At 38.6% G+C, this 27,750-nt stretch overlaps 1 protein-coding gene across 1 annotated transcript; it reads right to left on the reverse strand.

Annotated features, from left to right (window-relative positions):
• Window positions 1-391: 391 nt before the first annotated feature.
• Window positions 392-20,473, reverse strand: pwn (calcium-binding EGF-like domain-containing protein pawn; the record flags this gene model as incomplete). The annotated part of the gene is given in 18 exon segments (XM_074108599.1): window positions 392-2,852; window positions 3,652-3,764; window positions 3,976-4,061; window positions 4,338-4,420; window positions 4,709-4,777; window positions 5,485-5,593; window positions 6,681-6,806; window positions 7,758-7,892; window positions 9,188-9,266; window positions 9,821-9,968; window positions 11,580-11,693; window positions 13,165-13,239; window positions 14,154-14,269; window positions 15,283-15,356; window positions 16,414-16,552; window positions 17,257-17,439; window positions 17,868-18,041; window positions 18,845-20,473. Coding segments are annotated over 18 exon segments (3,575 nt in total), but the record flags the coding sequence as incomplete, so codon positions are not given.
• Window positions 20,474-27,750: the final 7,277 nt, after the last annotated feature.

Here is a 27,750-nt window from a genome sequence, read left to right on the forward strand (position 1 = left end):
CTTTTTCACGCCTTCCCAATTTAGAAATATATGGCACTGATAACAGTTTAACGTTGTTTACTTTTTAACCGACTTCAAAAAAGGAGGAGGTTCTACGTTCCAATGTTTGTATTTTTTTAACTTACTTTAGTGAAAAAAATCAGTTAATGAATTTATTAACTTTTAATTGTATTCTTTGATTAGATTGCTTTATTTTTTAATAAAAAATATTTTATGAACCCTCTATTTAGATAATACTTTGTATGGAAGAAATAAAACAATGAATCAGTTATATATTTTAATGTTAAATAAAATAATCAATATATAACTTATTAAACTTATAACATAACACAAAAGTGATTTAACAATATAAATGCACCTTCTTATTTAAAAATGACTATATTAATTCGTTTTTTCAAAATATTTACAACATATAAACCAGCACATGTGTTCTATTACATCCATAGTAAAAAAAACTCAAAAAACATCTCTATTGGCTAAAAATTTGCAAACTAAAAACCACTTTATACTTTTCCTTAAACTAAAAATTAATCAGTCTAAATAATTTCGTTGAAAAAGTAAAAAAAAAGATCTGTTGTATGTATCGATGGCCTATAAAAGGAAAAACAGTTTCTTACATCTAACTTAAATATTAAATTAAATAATTATGTACATTCGTTAACATTTCTTTACTTGTTCTAATTTAAAGTTATATAATATTTAAATACTCGTTTATTTTCTTAAGACTGACGTTCGAATCTATGTTAAATCACAATAGATAAAAAAATCTTTTAGAAAATTTTACAACCCAACCAGTTGAGTAACTCTCTTGACTGTGGTTTCTCATACGAACATGTATGGAAAACATACTTTACAAGCAAAAAATACTATAGAAACGTTCAAAACATTATCGATTGCGAAAAGATTTATTTTTTGGGTGAAAGCAGAACTATGGTTTAATGGAGCAAAAAAAATATCATCCCGGGGTAACGGGAAAAAGTACTCAAGCTTTTTTTTATCATATTTCCCCTTACCATCATTCATTATACTCTTGACTTTTAAACATACTTCATTAATAAGTAATTTCCAAATTTCATTAAAATACCTACCTACTGCTTGCCTATAAAAAGGCCACTTTTAAAACCCTTGTTTTAATGCGAAATTCCCTAATTACGTGGAATATCAAAAATATCTTAGTATTCCTACTACAAGATGATAGATGGTCTTACATAATATTGTCAATAGACTTGTAACTTCGGACCTGTGATCACGAAATTTACTGGTAATGTATAATTATGTACCTTTGGCCGGGGGCGGGCATATTTTAGCGACTGGTACTTGGGAGCTTCTCGAATAAATCAACTATTTTTATATTCACAATTTTGACAAGTGTTTTCAATAGGAGATAGAGAACCTTTATATCCAAGGACCTCATACAAGGTATCTCAGAATAATTCCGGAATATTTAACCGGTGCTTGGGTAAATTAAAAAAAATACACGAGCAAAAGCTTATCAAGAATGAGTATGAGCAAAATATCGTTAGATGGTGATATATTGCTTGGATGGACACAGTTAAAATCCAATGAGGGCTATCGCGTACGAATTCACCGCTACAGGCGCTAGTGTAGCGTGAGGTCTTCGAAATGTCAAATCTTATAGTTTCTGGGTGAGCTACGCGGGATTATTTATAATTTGAATAATTTTGTGAATAATTTGAATTACCTGAAATTAATTATGGCAATTATGCGTTACAGGGCAATGAATGTCTATGTTTTGAGACAGTTTTGTCTTTCGGAAACTTTTGTCCTACCTTTTTTCCGAACAAAACGGGACTACGCAACACTGTGGTTGCTCAATATTTTTATGGTTCGGTATTAAGGTGTATTAAATATGATTTTAATCTAAACTTTGTTTTCACGCCCGTCTATGAAAGCCACACTTAAAAATCTCACGCAACAGTGGCGCCATCTAGAAAGACAAAAAAACGATAGCCCTCATTCCAAACGTGACATAAATGCCATACGGACTTTACGATAGTAACGCCATCTAGTGACATTCCACCTATGAGAAAGCCCTCATTTTTAGTTGAGATCGACAAATATTTCAGTACATAACCTATGCTGAAAGTGTAACGTGCCGAAGTTACGTGTTGAATGAAAAATCCTTTTACAGGCCACTTTTTTTTAATATGCTCAAGCACTCGACGAAATATTCTGAATCTATTCTGAGACACCTTGTATAGATCCGCCCCAGGCCTTGTACTAAAATCTGTTCGCAGATAGTCGATAAGTATTACGATACCGTCTAGGAATAGCGACTGTCGCTTATTTATCGCTAACTATATGATGAACGTCGCTTGTCACCGCGCGCACCGAGTTTCATGGTACAAGGCACGCAGTTGTTGTCAAGCGCCGGGACAAAATAAAAAAATTGCGTGATGTTGTTAATGTTTTTTACATTAATTTTGGCACACGATTGGGATGAAAGACAGTAGGGTGCTTTTGGCTTTGACACTTCTCAGGTTATTTAATAATAATAATAAATTAAAAGCAAAAATACCCTGGTTTTATCAAATCTCTGCGAACAAATTCAAGACATTTGCAAATTCGAATTTAGTATCGCGCCGTCCCGCTCACACTAAGAGTATTTAATAGGAGAGTGAAAGGGATCGAGCGATATGAAATTCGAATTTTGGAGTAACCCCTATTTGGGACAAAGGGATATAGAGTGACCAACGATACTAGAAATACTATGATCTATAGAAAGGGGGCCCTCGACTGACGGTGTATGTTGATAGTGGGATACCTTTAGTACCATATATAGCTTCCGGTGCGTTTTCGTAGTCCACGTCATAGTATATGCCGGTTTGGTTCTGAAAAACAGTTTTTTTTTAATTAAATAAGGTAGCAAATATGCAAACCTGATGGTATCTACTCCTAAGTGAACACCATCCATAGGTGGGTGCGTGTCTAAAAGCATATTTTTTAAACTCATAATGTACTTGTTTTTGTAATTTTTTCCCGCGGAAATACTAAATTTTTTTGAAATATTTTAATGAACACGTAGAACTTTATAGGGTGGGCTAGGTTTGTTTTACAGCAATAAATTAATTCAGACAAAAAATTACTTATGTATGAAAATATATCTTAACAACATTATACAATCATTCGCATTTATAATTTTTAGTGGAATAGGATTGATACAAATACTTTAAAACACGTGGCAGATGGTTCGGAGGAGAGCTTCGCGCGCAATACAAAAATCTGTTGTATCAACCCCCTTGCCACTCTGACATCTATAAGAGGAATGCCTGTAACATGTGTATCGTGCTGTATAATAACCTTCCTGACGAGTTGAAAGTGTTGCATGGTAGATTATTTAAGGGAAGGCTGACTGAGTGGCTACATGATCACTGCTTCTATAATGTTAAGGATTTTTTGAATTTTAAATCATAATCATTGTAATTTTAAATTTGCATGTTGATTTTGTATATCGACTGAATACTGTTCCTGATGATATCTACTTGTAAGACCTTACGCAACGTATTCCAGCAAATAAATATATTTCATTTCATTTCATTTCATTACACTGTTTAAATGTACAGGAGTTGACTAACAGCAGATGACTTATGGTACCATAGGCGGCGAGTCTTAAAACATTAGTGTACTCACATGCATACTCCTAGCCCTGGACTTAGGTCTTGGCACGAGCAGGTCAGCTCTCTCCTGGACGTGGCTCGAAGCTTCAGAACTGGTCGACTCAGTTGCCATGTGATTTGTGTAGCCTGAAAATATTTTTATATAGAGATCCAGTATTTTATCGAAGTACGGTTCGGTATTTTTTTTAACTGAGTCAAAAATATATTTTTAGAAGGGGCTAAAGTAGAGATGTAAATCGAAAAATACTTTCACAAAATTGTAAACTTATTGAAATATTTTTATAGTAGTATTCATTTGGCTGTAGCATGAGTTTTTTTTATTTGGGTCTAAACTTACCGTATAAATTGTGATGAGATGCTGTATTAGCTCTTGATGCTATTGTGTTTATCGTGCCTGTGTGGTGGCCGGAGTGGAGACCCAACCTTAAAAAAAAAGGAAAATGCCTAAGTATATTTTTTGTCATACTTTCTTGTAAACAATGTCGTGGTCATCTGTGAGTAAGACTATAAAAATCGACAAAGATATTAATGAATTTTATTATTTTTATATTAATAATTAATTATTATCAGCTTTGCATTATTAGTGTTTTAATCTGAAAATAGGCATAAAACGATCAAATACTGTATTAAAAAAAACTAAGGGGAAAACAAAAAAAAACATACAAAGATGGGGAAGTCGTTCGATAGTGAATTATTTACCTCGGCATTGGTACAGGTGGTAAGGTGGGGTAGCCACCAAACATGGCGGACGAAGGACGCGTCGCCATCTGATTTGGTTCCGCCTGTAACACATCCCACTCATATTATTAGAAATAATTTTGTGTTAAAAAAAAACACTTTTTAAGAAATCGAAGTGGCCACCGTCGTCTTGGCCTAAATTGGTTAGATCATCATCGGTCACTCTTTGTTGACTGTACATTTTTGTCATCCAACTTGCATACGTATGAAAAGTTACAAGACAATTTGACCACTCGAAGTGAACTTACTAGATTTGACCCAACAACAACAAGGAACGGCAAGTTGAATAAAATCTTAAAATGGGTAAAACGTTGAATAAAAATATATCTCACCGCGTAATGGTTCGATTGTGCCATAGCTTCGGCGATTTGCGCCCAGCGCATCCTCTCTTCTAAAGTCACCTGAAAAACAATAATAGCCTGAGATATGTATGCATAGGAAAAATTCGCGTCTAAATTCCTGTCCAGCGGTGGTGTAGAGGTTATAGCACGCAGCACGGATTGCTGAGGACCTGGGTTCGATTCCCAGCGCTGGTCTCTTTTTCTGGTTTTTCTGTGCATCCATGTCTCAGTTTGTATTTTCGATAACAATAATAGCATTTCGAAAATATTCCCCTTTCCCTTCGTCATTTCAATAGGAGTCCTTTGACCACCAATGGGAGACAAAACACCGTGAAAAACCATGGGAATACTCTACACACACCTAGCGAAGCAATGAGGGTTGCTTGACAGGCAAAATATCGCTAGATGGAGTTAGTATCGTGAGGTTAGACATTATAATAGTCCTGAACTAAAATAATTTATTTGCTCACCCGCAACCTTATGATAGCTACGTTTATCTAACATCTGGTGTAAGGTTGTGTTGCTCTGAAGGTTCAAAGGGAGAGGTCAAATTCGGGAATAGGTGGCGTCTAATTAAAAATTCTACTACTGTCTGCTGATTTTTTTTTGGGATTCTAGCTTATTGTGCATGCAAAGCTCCCAATCCGCAATGGGCCTGCATAGGAGCTACAATCCCCTTTATTTTGAGAGGACTGTACCAAGCAACGGGACGTAGGTAAGTAGATGATAAAATTAGATTACAAAATAAAGTGATCTTCATAAAATACCTGATACGGTGGTGCTCCCACGGGAGGCGTTTTGATGGTATTGGCTGTCATGTAGTTGAAGACTGGAGACCCCATGCCAGCAGCTTTTTGTTCTCGCGACCATTTGCGGCTGTCAATTGAGGAATTAAAATTAGTAAACGCCACTATAACAGGTAATAAAAATCAAGGGGTTTCAAATAACCAAAATAAGCTACTTGAGCTCTAAGTCCATTGGCGTCCATTGGGTCAATTTCAGGGTAGGTAGCTGCTAGTATGCCACAAGACGCTGCCTACCCTGAAATTGACCCAATATAATATGCCTATGGTTCTATAACTGGAAATTATAAACCGGTCACGATTTTGAATGTGTCCAAACTGTAAAACTTAAATTTTACTTAATAGAGTTCTAGATTAGACTTGATAAGTATTACCATTTAAAGTTTTTTTTCTAAACAGTCGGTTTTTATTTTAATCTTTTCTTCAAACCGTACCTATGCAGCCAAAAAGCCGCTGTTTCAGCCCGTCTGTTCACCTCTACATAACATCATCATGTCAGGCAAAAGACGTCCAGTGCTGGACATAAGCCTCCCCCAAGGCTCACCACTCAGACCTTTCTGTCTTGTGCTTTCCGCATCCACCGCGATCCCGCGACCTTAACCAGGTCGTCGCTCCATCTTGTTGGAGGCCTACCGACAGCTCGTCTCCCGGTCCGCGGACGCCATTCGAGAACCTTCTGACCCCATCGGCCATCAGTCCTGCGAGCAATGTGCCCCGCCCACTGCCACTTCAGTTTCGCGATTCTTCGAGCTATGTCGGTAGCCTTGGTTCTACTGCGGATAACATCATATCTGATTCCATCTCGCAGAGAAACCTCTCCATACTCCTCCGAGTGACTGAGCTTACACGTCTATATGATATATTACACTGAATATGGTGATAAATATGATGATAATATTAAAAGCCGTGGTGGCCTATGCCCTCTCAATCAGAGGATCATGGGTTCCAAAGTTCAAACCCTGGCTCGCACCTCGCACCTCTGAGTTATTCGAAATGCATGTTCGAAATTACATTTAAAATTTACCACGAGCTTTACGGCAAAGGAAAACATAGTAAGGATACCTGCTCAAACCTGCGAAGTCATTCAATGGTTGTGAAGTTCTTAATCCGCACTGGGCCCGCGTGGGACGCATATAAGCTAGGATGATGATGATATTTACCTCCAACTCAGGAGTGCTGCTAAAGTGAGCGCGATGACCAGCGCAGCGGCGAGCGACGCGCCCACAGCGACCCCCACCACTTCCCCGTCGACCTCGCACGTCGACCCGTAGTAACCCGACATGCAGCTGTCACGGGGCAAAGTTAAAAACATGGGGCAATACTGTTACGTGGGGCAGGGGTAAAAATGTACTGTGGCCATTATGTCTACCATAATGGATGGTGGATTTTTGGTGAGATTCAACATGCTAGTGTCAATAATACTAATATTATATAAACTAATAATAATTATGGTCGTGAGACATATTTGATTAAATTACTAAATCTGACGATTATAATTCAGCAACAGTGGAACTAGTTTCGATATTTTCGCAAGATCTTTTTCATAAGTGAGTGCGTTCAGGAAGATGGCGCCACTGTCCTTAACGCTCTCGTCTCTGAAAAAGTTCTTTCGAAAAGATCGAAACAAGTAGCACCGTTCCTGACCTATTATAAAATATATATTATAAAATGTTGATTAATATGTATCCAATATTTTTTAACGACCAAATTGTTTCTTTTTACCTTGAAAACTACCCAATTATTCCATTGAGCAATAATGTAATAGTTATTTGTGTCACAAGGGAGCAAAATGGCGTTTTTACGGCGAGAGCGGTATATTGAATCCAGAATGTAGCTAAGGATTCTACAAACTGTCTCACAGTTTGGCGAACATTTAATTTAAGGTACAATGTATTTGCATTTTTTATTAAATAAATTGAAAAAAAAAAATAGCATCCTGAGCGTAGCGAGGGATTCCAAAGTAGAATCCTGAGCGTAAAGAGGGACTCAACTGTTAACGCCCAAGATGAAAATAATTTTGCTCCCGAGTGGCTCATACAACTTTTCACACCGAGCATTAAGAAACTTAAAAAAAAACGAAATAAAATATAAAATGGTGTGGTTTTACAATTATCAAATTCAAAAAATTGCATTTGCAATAAAACACTTAGAAAAGCCTTGAACGGAAAAGTTGCACTTTGCTGCCTCTCGTCAGGGAGGAAAAACTACTTTTCTGAAGGAGAGGTGTGAAAAAATACCTGCAATGTGGTTTCTTGTTACTGTAACTGCAAGTCCCGCGGTCGTTGCAGTGGCTGTTAGAACAGGCGCGACACTCCCGTCCCGCCAAAAGGGGAGACGTGTTTGCGTCCAATGTTGAGTCTGGGCACTCACATCTGTATCATACAAAAGTTTTCTGTACGTCAGTACGCAAAAACAGTATCCTTGTAGTGCCATGAGAGTTGAAGCGAATACACACAGCTACAAAAAAAACTTGCATAAAAGGAGAATGAATGAAATGAATGACTTATTGTCAAAATCATCGCTGTCATTACATGACATGTTCTTGTGTGCGTGATCTCAACTCTGGCGGCACTACCTATACTATAGGATCATTGTGTCGTTCGTCCGTCCGTCTGTCAATGCCAATTTTAACCCCCACTGCGAAGAGAGGGGTGCTATAAATTTGATGCCAATGTCTATCCGTCAGTCGTATGTGACATCGCAGCTCTTACATGAATGGAACGATTTCGATGGAGTTTTTCTAAGTGAAAACGAGTTTCCTTCATTAAAATCAGTTTAGATGTTTTGCAGATATTGAACTTTGGAATTACAAAATTGGTTAGGTTAGGTTGTATCAGGAATACGTGACCTTTCTCATAGCCTCCTGAAGCTCACCATATAAATATTTAAAAAAAAAGTGACAAAGCAATTAGAATCTAATGTTTCAAGAGTAAAGTCAAACTGCCGTCAAACTGGCATGCCGTAAAACAAGAGAAAAACAATAGTAGATTGTAGAACAAGAGCATAAAACGAGCCATTTTACCCAAGACGTTCATATATCCACCCGAGCCGGTATGGCGAGGGTGGATAGACACGTCCAGGGGGAAATTGATTTAATGCTCGAGTTTTACACTGCTTTTCACTTCGATGGCGAGGAAACGAAATAGCAAGAGTGGAAACAATTGTCCGCTTACTATGTACATTTTATTTTACATGCATTACCATATAATTATAATTTCTTAGATTTATTGTTTCATTTTGATTGATTTTTAATTTTATATAAATTAAAAATTATAAAAAAATATATAATTAAACTTCTTTGTTTGTGGCTGTTGACACCTGACTACCTTGGTCTTAGACGAAGATTTTATTTTATGCACTAGTGCATAGAAAGTCATTTTATGTCGCCTAGATCCAGCATAAACACGAACTTTACGAGCATGAGATGTGAAAAAGAATTTTTACTTTGTTACATTGCCTTAGATTCCTAATTCCCTTGAACTTATTGTGTACATTCTATTGCACACTGGACCGCACGAGGTGAAGGGAGGCCTATATGTCCAACAGTGGGCGTCTTACGGCTGATATGATAATGACGATGAGGTATAGGTCAAGCAATCTTAACAGATACTACCCCTTGAGGCAGTGAAAAATAAAACTTCGATGTTAACGTATGTATATCAAATACCTGAAACCTCCCCAAGTGTTCATGCAGTACGCTAGCTTGTGGCAATCGTTGTATTCCGGTGAAGCACACTCGTCCACATCTGAAAAAAAAGGACTGACGTCAAAAAATCAAAAAATCTAAATCTAAATCATTTATTCAGTAAATAGGCCGCAATGGGCACTTTTACACGTCATTTTTTAATACCAGCGCTTTCGGAAAGACCATCATTGCCAAGAAGAATGCGCTGGAAGAAACTTGGCAGAAAGTCATTTTTTCAACATAAAATAATTACAAATAAAATACTTGAAAACTACAGTAAGTATACAATTAAATAAAAGAAAATACAAAATAATAATAATAATAATACGTTGATGTATGGGGTTACAAAACTAACGTGGCATTCTAGTGGTAAGATCTACGGGCTCCTCAAGCAGAGGATCGTACTCGACTGACCACTAACTGACTAATCATGACTCGAGCCCCACGGCACGGGCGGGCGGCGCATTTGAATTGATTTTGCGCGGACATCGGGGAATTCACATCGCTAATTCGCTCTTGAGACGTCACAGTAGATATAAAAAAGTGACACGGTTGGTTTTCATACAGATTGAGGTGTTTGCGTTATCTAGTGTAATCTATATCTGTGCTTTGAACCTTTCAAAGGCGCGACGCTGCCAGCGGGGCTGTCGACCCAGAGTTCAGAAGAACCAACGTTGTTGGAGCGGCGGTCCAGGACTCCTAGGATGTGCCTCTGGATGTCACCGGCCACTGCTGGCCGGATGGTTTCTGGGGTTTCTTGCATCTGGAAGACAAGTTTTTGTGCTCCAAACTTCGTGTCGTGCCGTCCTGTTCACTCTAATAGAAGAGTGAGAGGACGGTATAACAATATTATCTTATCCGAAATCGACCAATTTACATTAAACAATAATTACTCATACAAATCTTTTGATTTCATAAAAATAGTAGATTGTACAAGAAGAGCATAAAACGAGCCATTTTACCCGAGACGTTCATATAGCCACCCGAGCCGGTACGGCGAGGGTGGATAGACACGTCGAGGGGAAAATGGATTTAATGCTCGAGTTTTACACTCTGCTTTTCACTTCGATGGCGAGGAAATGAAAAAGCAACAGTGAAAACAATTGTTCACTCACTACGTAAATTTTATTTTTCATGCATTACTATATAATTATATTTTTTTTAGTTTTAGTGATTTATTTTGATAGATTTGATTGATTTTTAGTTTTATATAAATAAAAAATGTATTAAATAAATATAAAGAAACTTCTTTGTTTGTGGCTGTTGACACCTAATTACCTTGGTCTTAGACGAAGATTTTATTTTATGCACTAGTGCATAAAAAGTCATTTTATGTCGCCTAGATCCAGCATAAACACCGACTTTACGAGCATGAGAAGTGAAAAAATGTTTGTACTCGTACATATGATGTATGCATTATTCGTTTATATAATAAATATAGTACAGTCACCTGCATTCTTACCTTACCTTACCGGCCATAGAAATAGAGTCGTATGAGATATTTATGCACGCTTTGTGTCAGATATTGGTGCTGGTGACTGTACTTTATCTGTATTTCCGTAAAGATCGAAACAAATTGGAACGTTCCGGACTTATAATCGTGAGTTAAACCGTTTAATACAGTATTTGACTATTTTGTATGTGTTTTATAAATTAAAACTACTTACACAATACCTGTTATCGAATAGAGAAACAATTTATAAGCTACCTTTACAAATAACAAAGTTATAAAGGTTTGAAATTCAAGATTAGAAAGAGAAAGACATACGGGCAAGTGACGCCAGTACCGCCATACTTGCTGCATAGAGAAAAGCGTTTGAGAAAGAGACAAGTACATAGACTTTTCAAAAAATCACTATAAATCAATTTTCACCCATTTTAAATTTTCATTTCGCTAAACACTATCTGTTTATCTATATTTTCATAATAATATTAAGATATGGCAAAATTAGGAGTTGTCAAATACCGTATCAAGTCTCACGAGACGAGAGCTCAAATAATATTAGAGAAGCAAGGTAAATGAATAGATTATGCAGATTAGATTAGATTTGCAGGTGGTAGGACCTTGTGCAAGGTCCGCCCGGATTGCTACCACCATCTTGCTCGCTAATCCTGCCGTGAAGCAGCAGTGCTTGCACTGTTGTGTTTCGGCGTGGAGAGTAAGACAGCCGGTGAAATTTCTGGCACTTGAGGTATCACATCTCAGGCTCAGGCAACGCATCTGCAATACCCGGGTGTTGCAGATTTATGGGCGGTGGTGAACTCTTACCATCAGGCGACCCACTTGCTCGTTTGCCATCAAGTAGAATTAAAAAAAAAGATTAATATGGACCTCCATCCTCCATAAAGTGAAGCTTTAATCAATCAAACTTACCAATATGGTGTAGTTGACATAAATCCCTTGATTGCCGAGCTCGCGATGCACGGAGTTGACGGAACCACTCACAAAGTCGTCAGAGAACGGAGTCATCGAGAAAGCCGAATCGATCTGGGGAAATATAAAAAAAAATTGAATGGGGCAAATTTTGATTGGGGCAAAAATTATTGTGCTAGTATCAAATTTGGGGTTTAAATAACAGTTATTGTTTTGATAATGAATTCGCAGTTTGAAACTCATTCGTATTTTGTATCGTTTTTATGATAGTTGGGTCTGTGTGACATAAGTATGCATGTATGTATGTAAACTCTTTATTGTACAAAATAAGTAAACAAACAGAGATGACAAACAATGAAATATATGTACAAAGGCGAAGTATGTTTATGAAGAAATTGAAAAAGTCGCCCTGTAGGCCGGTAGGGCTACGTTATTTTGAGGTATTAAGTTTCAAGAATTCTAAAGTTTCTTATTTTTTGCATGTGGGTACAGTCGTACCTATTAAGCTTATTGTAGCGTTTTGTGTCATTTTTGTTGCTGCATTTTCAGCAATTTGAAGATTTGTGGTTGTTTTTTTTTATTTGAATAAATCTCGCAAAATAAATTTAAAGTTAAAAAAAATTATGGCATCATATCTAGGAAGCCTGTGGAGTATGTAAACCAAATTTGTGTCATTTTCGTCCAGTGCAAACTGTTATATGGACAGTATGTAAAAATGGTGTGAAAAAAATATTACAGTTTATGAAATATTTATTTCCTATTTCAGATTACTTACATATGCCTATAAAAAAAAGTTGTGCCAAATTAGACCACGCAATTTTAAGATTTTAAATTATTATTTTTTTTATTTTTTTTTATTTATTTATTGAGAAATTTTGTTTTCTTAACCTTGAGTTCACATATTTTATATCATAAATGCATGATAAATCGACATTGTAAATTTGTGTAATTTTCGCCCACGATATTTAAATGAATAAAACAATTAAAACATTTGCATTGACCTAATAGAAATCAACCGCCGCTCACTGACATCCATAACATAATGCGTTACCGGCCCTTTGAGGAAATGAGTAGGCTCATTTTTTGAAGATCCCCAAGTTATGTTGTAGCAAGAATCACGTATCGCCGTGGTGGCCTAATGGTTTTGACCTATCGCCTCTGAAGCAGAGGTCGTGGGTTCAAACCCCGGCTCGCACCTCTGAATTTTTCGAAATTCATGTGCGGAATTACATTTGAAATTTACCACGAGCTACGGTGAAGAAAACATCGTGAGGAAACCTGCACAAACCTGCGAAGCAATTCAATGGTGCGTGTGAAGTTCCCATTCGCACTGGCCTGAGTGGGAACTATGGCCCAAGCCCTCTTGTTCTGAGAGGAGGCCTGTGCCCAGCAGTGGGACGTATATAGGCTGGGATGATGATGATGAAGAATCACGTAACAGGGTAGAACGTTTGTGCTGCTGACTTCATGTTGACATCCCATACATTTGCCAAAGAAATCAAAGTGAAATTGATTATGAAGAGTTTCCACTACGGCACACTATTCAGTTTAGACTGTATATTTTAGACGTCAGTTTTATACTTACAGCTCTTATTGCTTCATAGCTAAGTTGTTGGTAGGGTTCAGACTCTTTATCAGCTAACTTGGCGTCCCAAGCGATCTGAAAAGCATACAAAAACAAAATTGTTTTTTTTTTATGTAAATAGATGGCAAATAGCTCTTTTACGTGTCACTTTTTATACTACCGGCGCTTCCGGAAAAATCATCATTGGCAATAAGAATGCGTGTAAACAAAAATGTAATTACTATTCACTTTTTAACTATTAACACAAGAAAAACAAAGCAAATTAAAAATAGTCACTAAAATACATTTAGATTATAACACGGTGCAATGTAACATACGAGTACAATACAATACAATCACAATACTTTTTTCACACCTCTCCTTCAGAAAAGTAACTTTTCCTCCCTGACGAGAGGGAGCAAAGTGCAACTTTTCTGTTCAAGGCTTTTCTAAGTATTTTATTGCAAATGCCATTTTTGAAGTTGATAATTGTAAAGCCACGCCATTTTCAATGCTGGTTGTTCTTTAATAATATTTAGAATTTGTTTTTTTTTCAAGTTCCTTAATGCTCGGTGTGAAAAGTTGTATGAGCCACTCGGGAGCAAAATTATTTTCATCTTGGGCGTTAACACTTGAATCCCTCTATTTTCTATTCTATTGTAGAATCCTTCGCTACATTCTGGATTCAATGTACGCCCTCGCCGTAAATACACCATTTTGCTCCCTTGTGACACAAATAACTATTATGGAACACCAACTCATAGTAAGCAGTACAGAAAACAGGTATATGGAGTTTTTTCCAGGTAAGCAATAGGCAGCCTTATCGTTTCAGCAGGGCTACTACGAAACTCGAAGTTCGTGTCGTGCTGTCCCTCTGACACTTATACTATTTAATACCAGAGCGAGAGGAACGGTACGATACAAACTTCGAGTTCGAGTTTCGTAGTAGCCCTGCAGAGCGCTCCAAGCAACGTTTACAATAGACAGAAGTAAGAATTAGATTTACTCACCTTCCGTTTATAAAGCCGGTCGACCCTCAGATTGAGGATGAGCGCGACCACGCGCCGGCACGGGTCGCGGTGCACGCGGCGCGCGTAGCCCGGACGGCACTGGCAACTGGATATGCCTGGGGCAAAGCATGGGGCAAATTCAAAAAAATATTACCAAAACCTTATCAGCAGTGGTACTAAATTGTATTAAAGCTAACGTGCATGGTAGCGTACCGTAAACTGCTTCAACTTTGCCCTCTGGCCCCAACATTGCCCGAGTTGATTTAGAGTCGATAACTTAGCACTCTTATAGGTTTTAAACTTTTATCAACACTGGAATTATTATTACGGGGGGATAAAAGTTTTAAAACCTAAAGGGTGCTAAGTTATCGACTCTAAATCGAATCAGGCAATGTTGGGGCCAGAGGGCAAAGTTGTAGCAGTTTACGGTACCTAATTATAAAAATAAGATCACGTGACACCGACGTTTTTATAGTTGAGCTGTGTCCGACATGTTTCGAACCAATCCGTGGTTCCTGATTAAAGTTAGCACGAACGGAAAGCCAACCGTAAACCATTGACGAGTAAGTATAATGATGAGTGTCTTACTTACTAGGGATAATGAGTGACACACGTATCTTATTTCAATAATTATTATGAGATTAACATTAATGAGCTATGTTCCGCCAGCTCTGACACTACATAGTGCCGCGGCAAAACGATTAATGTGAGCAACAATCGATTTTTTATAAAATTAATTCGTAGGTGTCATTGCCACTCAAGGGAGATTTTTTCAAAATGGCCGCGCCACTTGACAGTAAATTTTAAATATGGCGCCGTCACTCCAAGGGTTATTTTAGCTTAGTTTTATTTAGCTTAGCTTAGTTTATATATGTATGTAAACTCTTTATTGTACAAAAGAAAAGAAACAAAATACAATTGACAAACTTTGAGATACTTGTATAAAGGCGGACTTATCCATTTAAGGGATCTCTACCAGTCAACGTAAGTTAGTCAATAAGTTAGGGTCCGACAAATAGTGAGTTTAAGAGTCAAAATTGTTTAAATAAAAGTTTGCGAAGTTTAATTTTGTTTATAATTTTATTTACTTATTATGCAATATAAATTCATTAGTCAATATTTTAATTACCTGCTTCAGTCCTGCATTTCTCGTTCTGCGCTTGATCACACGTAGAATCGTCGCCGACAATACAAGTATCGATTCTGAAAATGCATAAAATTCAATGTGAAAAAATACTCTTAAATAGGTAATTGATATTGTGTGATCAATAGTAACCACGCTATTTACGAGTACAAACCATAGGCAGTTTCATCATCATCATCCCAGCCTATATAACGTCTCCACTGTGTGGCACAGGCATCCTCCTCGCAACCGAACAAGAGGGTCAGTAAAAGGTAGCTAAAAGGTAATTGATTGCTCTAATCGTCACCTATTTATAATAAGCAGTTTGCGCGGGTAAAATCCTGAGCAGCCACTTGTCAAACGTTTACGCGCCAGCGGTGACCGCCATTTTGTTCGTTAATATATCAACGCGTCAGTCACTTGTTTACGAGTCATTCATTACGTATTATCTTGCGCCTAGCATAGTAAGGTCTTTATTGCATTGGTGCATACATTTTTTTTTATTCGACTGGATGGCAAACGAGCAAGTTGGTCTCCTGATGGTAAGAGATTACCACCGCCCATAGACACCTGCAACACCAGGGGGATTGCAGATGCGTTGCCACCCTAGAGGCCTAAGATGGGATACCTCAAGTGCCAGTAATTTCATCGGCTGTCTTACTCTCCACGCCGAAACACACAAGCACACATTCGGTTTTATTCGGCATTTGTCAACACTCGTCTGCGCGGATGAAGATTGCCGGTATAACTTATTTTAACTGAAAAATCCATGTATACACACACACAGACACACACATTTAGATTCGTACAAATATACCTACAGGCGCGCTCGCAGCCTGAAATTTTGAAGGAGGTCAATAATGCATCGCGGCTTTGCAATTGCTTTTTTTTACTAATTTGTAGATGATTTTTAAATTTGACGTGTACGATTTTGGGGGGGTCATGTCCCCTGTGTCCCTCCCCTTCGGACGGCGCCTGTATGTATACCTATCACCTAAACAGAGGAAGAGCGGGACGTCCTAACATAGGCCAGTGCCATAGCCTAGGCCAGTCTAAAGGGAGGCCCCGGAAACGTTAATTATAATAATGACTTGACATAATGTCTTGTTAAAGGAAATAAAAAAAATTAGAACTAACCTAACAGTGGGCTGTGGTCGCCTGTACGGCGGCGGGCGATGCTGGGTCGGTCGTCGCGGCGGCATCGGGAGTGGGACGTCGTCGGCAGGCACAGCCACGCCGGTGCCCACTGCTGGGCTCTCCGGTAGCTCTGGGGGCGCTGGGGACGATAAAACTTATTACAATTACAAGACAGAATTAGAACGGCAGATGTAAATTAAGAGTCAAAATGGGGAGGGACGCCGCATAGTATAGCAGATAACGAGATATGAGGAAACTGAGACAGGGGAAGAGAGAAATTGGAGATTAAGAGACAAGAGAGGAAGGAAAAAGAGACGATACAAAGAAGGTACGGAAGGGAGAGAGAAATTGCAAAATTGAGAGAGTGAACGCAGGTGAGACAGATCGGGCGAGAAGGAGAGAGAGAACAAAGGTCAAAGAGGGAGAGTAAGGAAGAAAGATGCCTCAGAGGTAGATTCAGTAGAGATGATGACAAAGGGAAAGAGTCACGAGTCATAGAGGGAAATCAGGGAAGAAAGAGTAGGAAACGCGTAACATGAAAGCAGGGCAGAGAAAGAGCGGGGAAGAGAGAAAGCGGGGGTGAAGGAAAGGGGAGCATGAAAGCGAGAAATGCGAGGGGATGACAGAGGAAAACGGACATGCAACCATATGAGAGAAGCAGAGGGAGATTGAGAGTAGGACGACAGGGTGGCAAAAGGAAATCAGCGAAGAAAGAGTGAGGTAAGTGTAGGGTGAGACTAAGATTGAGGCAAAGAGATATAAACACCTCTGACGTGTACAGCCGGTCTTTCTAACCAGCGTGGAAGAAAGTGACAATAACACAGTATACACTTGTAAACCCACCTGAGTGATGCGGTAGACTCTGCACTCTCGTCGGCTTTACTTCAGCGCTGCTGGAAGTGTCGAACAGGTTTAGATATGTCCGCTTGCCGTCGATAGACACGAAACCTTGCTCGCCAGACGCCGTTACTATTATGTCGTCTCGGTCCCCATGACCGTAAATTGGGTTTACGTTCTCTATGCGAACTGAAAAAGAAGAAGTTCATCTTAAACTGACTTTCCTTACCGACGTGTCGTCGAGACTTAATATTCGAATAAAAGTAGGCATCTTAAACTAACTTTCGCTATAATGGCTAAAACTAACTTAAGCTATAGTAGAGTGTTAAACTAAAAAACTAACTATTAGAAGATAGCCAAGATAAGGATGAGTGGCGGAGAAAAGAGGAAGCCTTTGCCCAGCAGTGGAAAATATTACGAACTACATGTTACAACTGACTATTTGAATTAACTTACCTGTAGCCCCCTTCTCCCCAGCCCCTGTATGGCTGAGAGAGTGACGTCAAATATTTCGCTGTACCACCAAAGTGGCTAAGCTAAAACTAACTTAGGATATAGCGTTAAACTAAATTAAACAAACTATTCTAAAGCTAAACTGACTATTTAAATAAGCTTACCTGTGGCCCCCTTTTCACCGGGCCCCTGTATGGCTGAGAGGGTGACGTCAAATATTTCGCCGTAAGCCGGCGCGGTGACGACCGGCGCGTCTGGCCGAAACCGGCTGCCGGTCGGTTTGAAGTCCGTGTCGTCGAGGACTATGCCGGGACGGCGGTAGGGGCGGTAGGGTGAGGCTGGAAAAAGTAGGGGGTATTTTTGATGTAAAATTTTCCAATTGATTGACACAAATGGAGACCAAAGGGCTGGCAGCTATATTTCTAGCATAGCTATCCAATGAGGAAACGTTGCTAGCCTTTTGGGCATAATGCCATGAGGGCCATTTCTATATTTATATAATTTAGTTTTAAAAGTTTTTATTCAACTTTTAATTTAGTTATTTAATTTTTTATTAAATGTAATTAATATTTTTGTGTAATTTCTTCTTTGCTGCTTATTTTTCCTTCCAATTTTTTTTTATGGAATAGGGGTAAACGAGCAAATGAATCGCCTGATGGCAAGCGATTACCGTCGCCCATGGACACCTGCAACACCAGAAGAGTCAAAAGTTGCCGTCCTTTTAGGTAGCTTTTCTTGAAAGATGAGTTGATTGATTGGTTTTTATCCTAATTGTACTGTAAATGTGAGAATTTTATTTGTATCTTTGTGTACAAAACAGCTGGACGAATTTGGATAAGTATTTCGGGAGCGCAATTTTTGTTTCAATATTCCTACGGGAACGGGATATAGGTATGCAATTTAAAATTCTAATGTCCACCGCAATGTCTAGAGATGAAATTTTGCTCGGATGTTGTCTATAATACAACGTAAATAAATGAAAATCAGAATTCCATGGCTCGAACCACAATTTATAATGTGATGAAGCAGCAGGTAATAAGAGTGATATTATATTTTCTATGTAGTCATTTATGTTCAGAAACTAACGCAGTACCTACATTTCGTAAAATCCAAGGATTTTAATTAATTTTCTATTACTTACAAGGCAAAGGCTGAGCGTTGCTAGAAGAAGTTATAATGACGCTATCCGCATTTTCGATTCCACTGACTGTCGGGGCATGAGACATTAACCCGTCTGTTGGAGTCGCAGCAGCAATGGATGCTGCCAAGGAAGCTTTGTTCTCTTCAATAGACGACTCTATCATATCTATAATAGTTTCTAACTTTGTTTTATTCGTTGGTTTCTCTTCAACTTTAAATTTATCTTTTTTATTATCCAAAGGCTCCTTTTTCTTATCCTTTTCAGTCTTTTTCTCAACTTTAGCTTTCTCTGTAGTAGTTTTAATCTTCTCTGTAGTTATTTTAATCCTTTCTGTAGTTGTTTTTGGTTTTTCTGTTGTCTGTGGCTGCTCTGTTGTGTTTTGTTTTTCTGTTGTAGTTTTAGCTTTTTCTGTTGTAGGTTTCTCAGTGGTAGTTGGAGTTTCTGTTGTCGTTTCTGGTTTTTCAGAGGTCGTTGAAGTTGTTGTTCTTTCTGTTGTCGTTGTAGTAGTAGTGGTGGTACTGCTACTAGTACTACTAGTAGTATCAGGAGCTGTAGTAAGTTTATTATCTTCTCTTTCATTTTCCTCGGTAGTATTAGCTACAGGCAGATTTGTAAGAGGTACTTCTTTATCATCGTGAACTAAATGATTATCATGATTTGTGTCATTTTCAGCGTCTTCTTTTAAATCTTCATCATCAAAATTTGGTATATCTACAGGCATAGGTTGTAGTGTAGGTCTGTATATAGGTAGACCAGGGTTAGGTCGTTTATAAGGCGGCCTGGGTCTGGGTCTTTGCCATGGGGGTATAGGTCTGGTCAGACCAGGCCTATAGTTCAGTGGTGGTACAATTTGTTCAGGCAAATTGACACCATGATGCGGTCGATCGAAGGGGTAAGGGGGCGGAGTTTTGGTAGGATGGTACGCATGTGTTGGTGGTGTGATAGGCTTTTCAAAATCTATGGGTGCAACATCAGATATTCTAGGCGGTCCTCTATTGTTTATTCTAGAATTCATAGGTCTTCCTGGCCTTAGAAGCTGTGTGTTAGCTTGTACGTTAACATTCCCGTTTAACAGCTTTACTATACCAGTTATTATATTTTGTATTTCAGTATTCTGCCTGGGTTCGTTAGGGTTTAGGGTAGCATACATCGGCTGCACTGCAGTAGGCCGAATTCTGGGCCCCAAAGGCAGTGCTCTGGCCTTTGGAGCCCTCCTGGCTTCCCCCGGAAAATTGAATTCAAATTTGTCACCAGAAGACATCACTATTTCATTATCTTGACTATGACTTGATGTCTTCGTTGGATGTATTTCATAATATTTCCTTTTGTTGTGTAATTCTAGTTCGTTGTCTATTTCATTGTTTGATGATGGTATATCATCATAATTTATTGACCTTGATTCACGATCAGTCGGAACTGCTGATCTGGCTACGATCACATGCTTTTCTGTTTCTTCATCAGTGATTATGTCTTCTGGTGGTATGTCGTCTAAGTCATCGTATTTAATGCTAGGTTCTATTCTAAACGCTAGGTTTTCTGTTGGTGTTGTTTGCAGGATGACGTCCAAAGGTTGGTCGGCTCCTACCGATTTTGGTGAGAGTTGGGATATTGTGTGTATTTCTTCATATCCTGAAAAGAAAAGAATAAAAATGTTATTAATGTTCAAAATAAACTTTATATTGGTGGAACTTTGAATTATTTCTTAGATAAGGTATGTCATCCAACCTACGTAAGTGTTACCCGATTTTGAGTAAAAATAAATATGCAGGGTTCTAGGCATCGAATAGACCTTGTCCGGTTCGGTATCGAACCCTTATCGAATAAAGCAATTGAAGACGTTACAAAGGACCGAAGAGCTGGCAGCTTCCTTGGACAAAGAATAAACTTAGCAATTCAGAGAGGAAACGCTACCGTCCGGAATCTTGCTTAGGGGACTCGGTTGCATAATTTGTTTAAGTTTTTTTTATGTACCTGCTTTCAGTTCTATAAGACGAGCGTGAATGGGAACGTTGGGAGAGGAAGGCCTAGACGAACGCACCATGATCAAATCGGGGACGTTCTGAAGAAAGGTCGGGTCAGGAGTACTCTAAACCGACGTGCATGCATGAAAAGATTGATGAATGTAGAGGAAGCGAGAGTTGTATGCCAGAATCGTAGCAAGTGGAAGGATGTAGTCTCTGCCTACCCCGTTGGGAAAGAGGCGTGATTTTATGTATGTATGCTTTCAGTTTAGGATGTAGGTATATTACGTATTTAAATATTGTTAAATGTGTTGATTATCATTAGATACCGGATTATATACAACAAGCAACATAATAATATATAAAAAGCTTCAAATATGTATGCGAATATGCATGAAAACTGTTAAAGACTAAATATCGACACTGACAATAAATATTTTTCTTTTAACAACAAAATGCTGTTCCAAATGTGCAGTACTAAAACTGTGCCTTCAGTCACTCAAAATAATTCTAAAAGTGGAAAAATGCCGTACCACGTCCACTAACTGGGAAGGTATTTCAATTTAAGTGCTACTTCAGCATTTATTGCTTCTGGCTATAGATCATTAACTATTCTATCCAGAAATATTGCAAAAATAGTCGAAATATGCATCATCACAAGATTTTGGCTAAAATATGCAAATGCATTTGCAAATATGCAATCCATCCATACTAATATCCATAGTTAATATTATAAATAAATGCAAAAGTGCGTGTGTTTATATGTTTGTCCGTCTTTCACGTCGAAACGGAGCGACGGATCGAAGTGATTTTTGGCATAGAGATAGTTTATGGGCCAGAGAGTGAAAAGTATTAAAAAGTATTTTATCCCGGAAAAATGCACAGTTCCCGAGGGAACAGCGCGCGATAACCGAATTCCACGCAAAAGCTAGTTGCATATAATCCGGTTTCTAACTATCATCATTATCAGCTGTACACATGTTGGGCACAGGCCTCCCCATAGACCTCCGGTTGCTTCGGTTGGAAGCGGCCTGTATCCATCGTGAACCCGCGGCTTTAACCAGTCATCCATCCATTTCGTTGGTGGACGTCCTACGCTATATCTACGCTATTACGCTACGCACAATATTGAAAGCAAAATTAGGATGCACCAAAAAAAATAACCTATAGTTTTTATTTTATTTTTGGAAAGAATAGGATATTTTAAGATACCTTTTTCATTGATTTTGAATTTGGATGAGTATTTTTTTTTACGAAATACGCTGTATGACGTCACAGTGAGACAGCCACGTTCCATTGCCTAGAATAATTCAGGTCGTACATAACAAAATCTGTGGCATTACAATTTGACAATAATGCAAGCACGCCTTAGGGTCCTAAATGAACCGTGACAAATAGTTTTATTTATCTCTCTTCTTTTAGCTTCGATTATTCTGTTTATTTAATGGTGTGATTGTAAATAGATATTTTTATTAAAATCTGATATTTAAATTCTTTTGTATTTACTTGTAACGTAGTAGTTTAATAATTACATTGGAAATAATCATATACATTTCGGACTTTACGATAACTGTTTAAGGCCGGGTGCTCATCATGTGATTAAAGTTCTAGCTTTGTCACTCTTTGCTATTATAAGCAGGACAGGAACATTTCAAATTGTCAATTTGCTAAAGAGTGTAGACCTGCTTTATAACTGCCTTTGTGACGAGACACTGCAGGGGTCAAGTGAGGGTCGTTACTTAAATTTTGTTTATTTAATTCAGTTTATCACATTTTTGGAATCTTATATCTGAAAACGCTTCACAAAGCCTATTTCTCCAAATGGTTTTCGATTTATTATATGTTGTCAAAACTTGGGACATCCCAATTGGCAAAAACTCGAACGTTTTATCTCAATTCCAATTTTTGTAGCAGCGTACCATAACCAAATATGAGTTACCTAACACCATTTAGCATATCAAAAATTTTCTGCCATTATTAGTCTTAAAAATTAAAAGTCATTCTCAGTTGGGATTTAAACGTCAATTAAAAAATGAAAGCGAGACTTGAGCTTCAAACTGCATATCATTAAGAAAGTGCAGGTCGCTTATGCAAATAGTGCAATAAAATTGCTCTACGGGAAATCCATCCATACTAATATTATAAATGCGAAAGTGTGTGTGTTTGTCCGTCTTTCACGTCGAAACGGAGCGACGGATCGACGTGATTTTTGGCATAGAGATAGTTTACGGGCCAGAGAGTAACATAGGCTACTTTTTATCCCGGAAAAATGCACAGTTCCCGAGGGAACAGCACGCGATTACCGAATTCCACGCGGACGAAGCCGCGGGCAAAAGCTAGTGATAATTAATTCTGGATTTTTCGCAGTGTTAAATAACAAATAAACAAACTTTATTTTTTTATTAACGATTTCTACTCGGACGGAGTCAACTATTTACTCATAGTTAAGCCGAGTTTAGACTTGCAAGAAAAATCGTGCAAGTTGCATTACATTGCGAGGCCGTAAAGCCAACGAGTTTGTAGTGGTCAACCGAGCGCCGCAGTGTAATGCAACTTGCACGTTTTTTTTTTGCAAATCTAAACTCGGCTTTACATTGATGAAATTTTTCTACAGGAAACTTACTAAACGGAAACTTGCTTAAACTTCTCGAGTAAAGTTACCGGAAACTTCCTGAAACTTTCCTGCAACATATTATACTAAATACGCTAAGTACACGTTTACTGGTATAATGTAAAAGAGCGCACGCGAACGCGCGAATAAAAGTAGTAATATTAAAGTAAACAAGTAATTTAGTAACATTCAATACAATCATGCGATATACTTTTTCTTGCAGTAAATCATCTTAGTAGTAAATAAACGCGAAAGTTTGTGTGAATATGCGTGCATGCAACGTTTGCGTGTATTTATTACACTAATAATAAGTTTCAGAAAAATTACATTTTTAATACAAGTTTTTTGCTGATTGTACTCTTTGTTGACTGTACTTACATTATCATCCAACTTACATATGTACCATCAGCCAAATATGTGGTCTACCACCCTAAAGTTGATAATCGTTTGCAGGTCAAAAAACAATAATGCCAATAGACGTGTCTGTCAACTTGAAAGTTCGACTTTAGCGACATATTTATTTGATAGGAACTTGTTTAAAAATTGATAGACCACTTATTTGGCTGAAGGTACCTGTACTCTATTTATTAATCCCAGTATCTGTGACAGTATGAAATGACAAATGTAAAAATAAACATGAATTTTGAAAAACTCACGAGGTGCGAGCCGGGGGTTTGAACCCACGAAACTCTGCTTGAGAGGCGATAGGTCAAACCACTAGGGCACCACGGCTTTCTTTGGATTATAAAAATTAAATTAAAACAAACTTATTTTTAAGATTAAGCCTTTTTAACTGACAGAACGCATGGACGGAAGTGTGTGTAGAGACACAAAACACAGATATCTGTGTTTTGTGGTAGAGACTTAAAAAATAGGGTTCCATTTTCCACTTCTCGCATACGAAACCCTAATTAAGGTTCTAACGAAGCACGACTAAAGAACTCAATGATCCATTAAATCCGTTTACTGCAACCAAATTACGCAACGCTATCGTGCATTATTTTGATGGTTGAGTGAAAACTATGTGACGTTCGACTGTACCTCGTTAGTGAAAGTGTTGTCAACTGTACTGTTGTTGCGACAGTGCATTGTTGTCGCGTTGTAATGCAAGATTTGATGGCGTCTGGTGCAAGTGATGTTTTGTTCACTTGGCTCACTCAGCAGGGCTACTATGAAACCCGAAACTCGAAGTTCGTGTCGTGTGGTCCCTCTGACACTTATACAATTTAATACGAGAGCGAGAGGGACGGTACGATACGAACTTCTAGTTTCGAGTTTCGGAGTAGACCTTCAGATGCGTAGCGTTTGGAAAACCCGCAACGTGTTTCGGCCCAAAATTTCTCAGTAGTGACGAAATTAATTCAACGACTCGCACCTCTGAGTTTTGAGTGTTTTTCTTTTATTCGACTGGATCGCAAACGAGCAAGTGGGTCTCCTGATGGTAAGAGATCACCATTGCCCATAAACATCTTCAATACCCTGTTGGCTCTCAAGCAGAGTGTCGTGGGTTCCTAACCCTGGCTCGCACCTCTGAGTTTTTCGAAATTCAAGTGCGGATTACATTGAAAATTACCATGAGCTATGGCGGGAAGGAGTACATCGGAAAACCTGCACAAACCTCGAAGCAATCAATGTGCGTGTGAGTTCCCAATCGCACTGGCCCGATTGAGTTTTATGGTTCTTTTAGCCCTCTTGTTCTGAGAGGAGAGCCTGTCCCAGATGGAGTATACCAGGCTGGAGATGATCTTCAATACCAGGGTTTATTGAAGATGCGTTGCCAACCTAGAGGCCTAAGATGGATACCTCAAGTGCCAGTAATTTCACCGGCTGTCTTACTCTCTACGACGAAGCAAACAGTGCAAGCACTGCTGCTTCACGGGAGGATTAGCGAGCAAGATGGTGGGTAGTAATCGGGCGGCCCTTGCACAAGGTTCTACCACCTGCATATGTGTCTGTCTGTGACATACCGTAGCTCTTAAACGGGTGGACCGATTTGAAAGCAGGTTTTGTAGCGATGGTTCTTAGATATGTTTTATCAAAATCGGTTCAGCCGTTTTTCCGATATTGAACTTTGAAGTGACAAAGTCAAGGGCTTTCCATCTTTTTGTTGGTAAGGTAACCCCCGACGCAAAAAGAGGGGTGTTATAAGTTTAACCGCTATGTGTGTCTGGCTGTGGCACCGTAGCTCTGAAATGAGTGGACCGATTTGAATGCGGTTTTTTCTACTTGAAAGCAGGTTTCCAGCAATGGTTCTTAGACATGTTTTATTCAAATCGGCTAAACCGTTTTTGAGATATTGAACTTTGAAGTGACAAAGTCGAGGGTTTTCCAACTTTTTATTGGTTAGGTTATAACGGTTACTTTTCTACCAAGCTTGAGACAGAATACCAAGGACACGGGTTCAACCCCCGGCGAATTTCCTTAGCTTATTGTTAGACAGTAAAATTTCGTGGAATCCCAAATAAGCGTGGCATCGTCACGGTCGCGGGTTCGAGTCCCGCCACGCGCCGCCGCCTCCGTCGCTTTGTGATGTCATTAGTCTCACTGATAGTTATTACTTAGAGAAAACTTTCCGGCCAAGCGGAGTCGGGTTAGCCACCGAGAGTCTAGAGTTGACTCTAGGCTCCGTTTACACCAGAGATGATGTGCGAGAATGTGTTTTTATGAAATGAATAGAAACGCTTCATTTTTTCGCTCGCGTCAGTGTCAGTGTTTCTAGACTAGAATGCTGAGCTGTAAATGGAGCGTTTATATTGTTCTATGCGAAAAATGAAAATACAAAAATACATCCTGCAACCATCCTCTTGGTGGAAACGCAGTTTTAAGTGGTGAACAAAAATTCTAGCCAGAACGTGGCATTTCTAGGCAAATTCAGTGCATTTAGTTTTTAAACAAACAAGTCACAGCTATAATTACAAGCAAGCCTTGTGCAAGGGCCGCCCGGATTGCTACCACCATCTTGCTAGCTAATCCTGCCGTGAAGCAGCAGTGCTTGCACTGTTGTGTTTCGGCGTGGGGAGTAAGACAGCCGGTGAAATTACTGGCACTTGAGGTATCCCATCTTAGGCCTCTAGGTTGGCAACGCATCTGCAATACCCCTGGTGTGGCAGATGTTTATGGGCGGTGGTGATCTCTAACCATCAGGAGACCCACTTGCTCGTTTGCCATCCAGTCGAATAAAATAAAATAGTAGCATTTAAAAACCGATCTTACTTACTATGTGTAAAGACAATAAACTCACACGCACAAACATCACGCCTGTATTCCAAAATGGGGTAGGCAGAGCACACGAAACGTTACCGCTTCGGAGCCACTAAACTATGTCATAGAATTTAAATTTCAATGTGACATTTAGAAAACAGAAACAATTAAATAAATAAAGTTTAATTTGTTACACTTTAGTTAAGGAACCCTATTTAAAACATTGTCTTCTTCTTCTTCTCTTTTAAAATATGGCTTTTCTGTCCTAATAAATAGGACAATCTGGCGAAATTGTCCTATTTATTAGGACAGAAAAGCCATATTTTTAAATTTGCAAATTAAATCTCTTTTGAGAGGCACGTTGTACGGTGATTGTAGTTTTTTGCAACTTGATAGTAAAATTCCAGAAACCACGTGGAGACCACTTGCGCATTAAAAAATGTTAGACACGAGAGCAATATAGNGCTAAGTTTTAAAGATGTAAATAAAACGTTGGCTGACTTGAAACCTCTTTAGTCTGAATGATGACCTACTAACTTTTTAAAACTAAAGTCATAACTCCCTTGGGGAGGAAAACTATACGTAAATCCATAATTCCCGCGGGAACAATTGAGGCCATTGTCCTTTAGTATACAGGCATGGAATAACTGTGATGAAAAATTCCTTTCATCACTTAAGCTCTGAAAGTAGGTTGCATTTAACTTGAAATCCGTGTTGTAAATTCGATTTACATCTTTAGGGATGTAAGTAAATTTAAAAATCTAATGGTGCTCCTTTGTATTTACGAACTGGTAAACAAGGAGATTGTATTGCGTAATACTTACCTCCAAACCTCCATGCTGGCATGATGCTGCTGGCCAGTGCTGGCTGAATGTGCCAAAGCCAAAGAGCGCGAGCCATTAAAAAAAAAACAAAAGACGGTTTGGCGCGATAAATTTTCTTCCGCTCTGTTACAAATTGCGTATACATTTATAACGGATTTTCATTATTTCCTCGCATTTGTGATGAAAATTAGTGTTCAACTCTACTACTCTTGTAAGTCTGTATGATTGTTTGTTACCTCATCATCACGTCTAAACCGCTGAACCGATTTAGATTAATTTCGGTCCACAGATATGTAGTTTGAGTCCCGG

This window comes from Choristoneura fumiferana, chromosome 27, assembly GCF_025370935.1.
Source record: "Choristoneura fumiferana chromosome 27, NRCan_CFum_1, whole genome shotgun sequence".
NCBI classification, from domain to species: Eukaryota; Metazoa; Arthropoda; class Insecta; order Lepidoptera; family Tortricidae; genus Choristoneura; species Choristoneura fumiferana.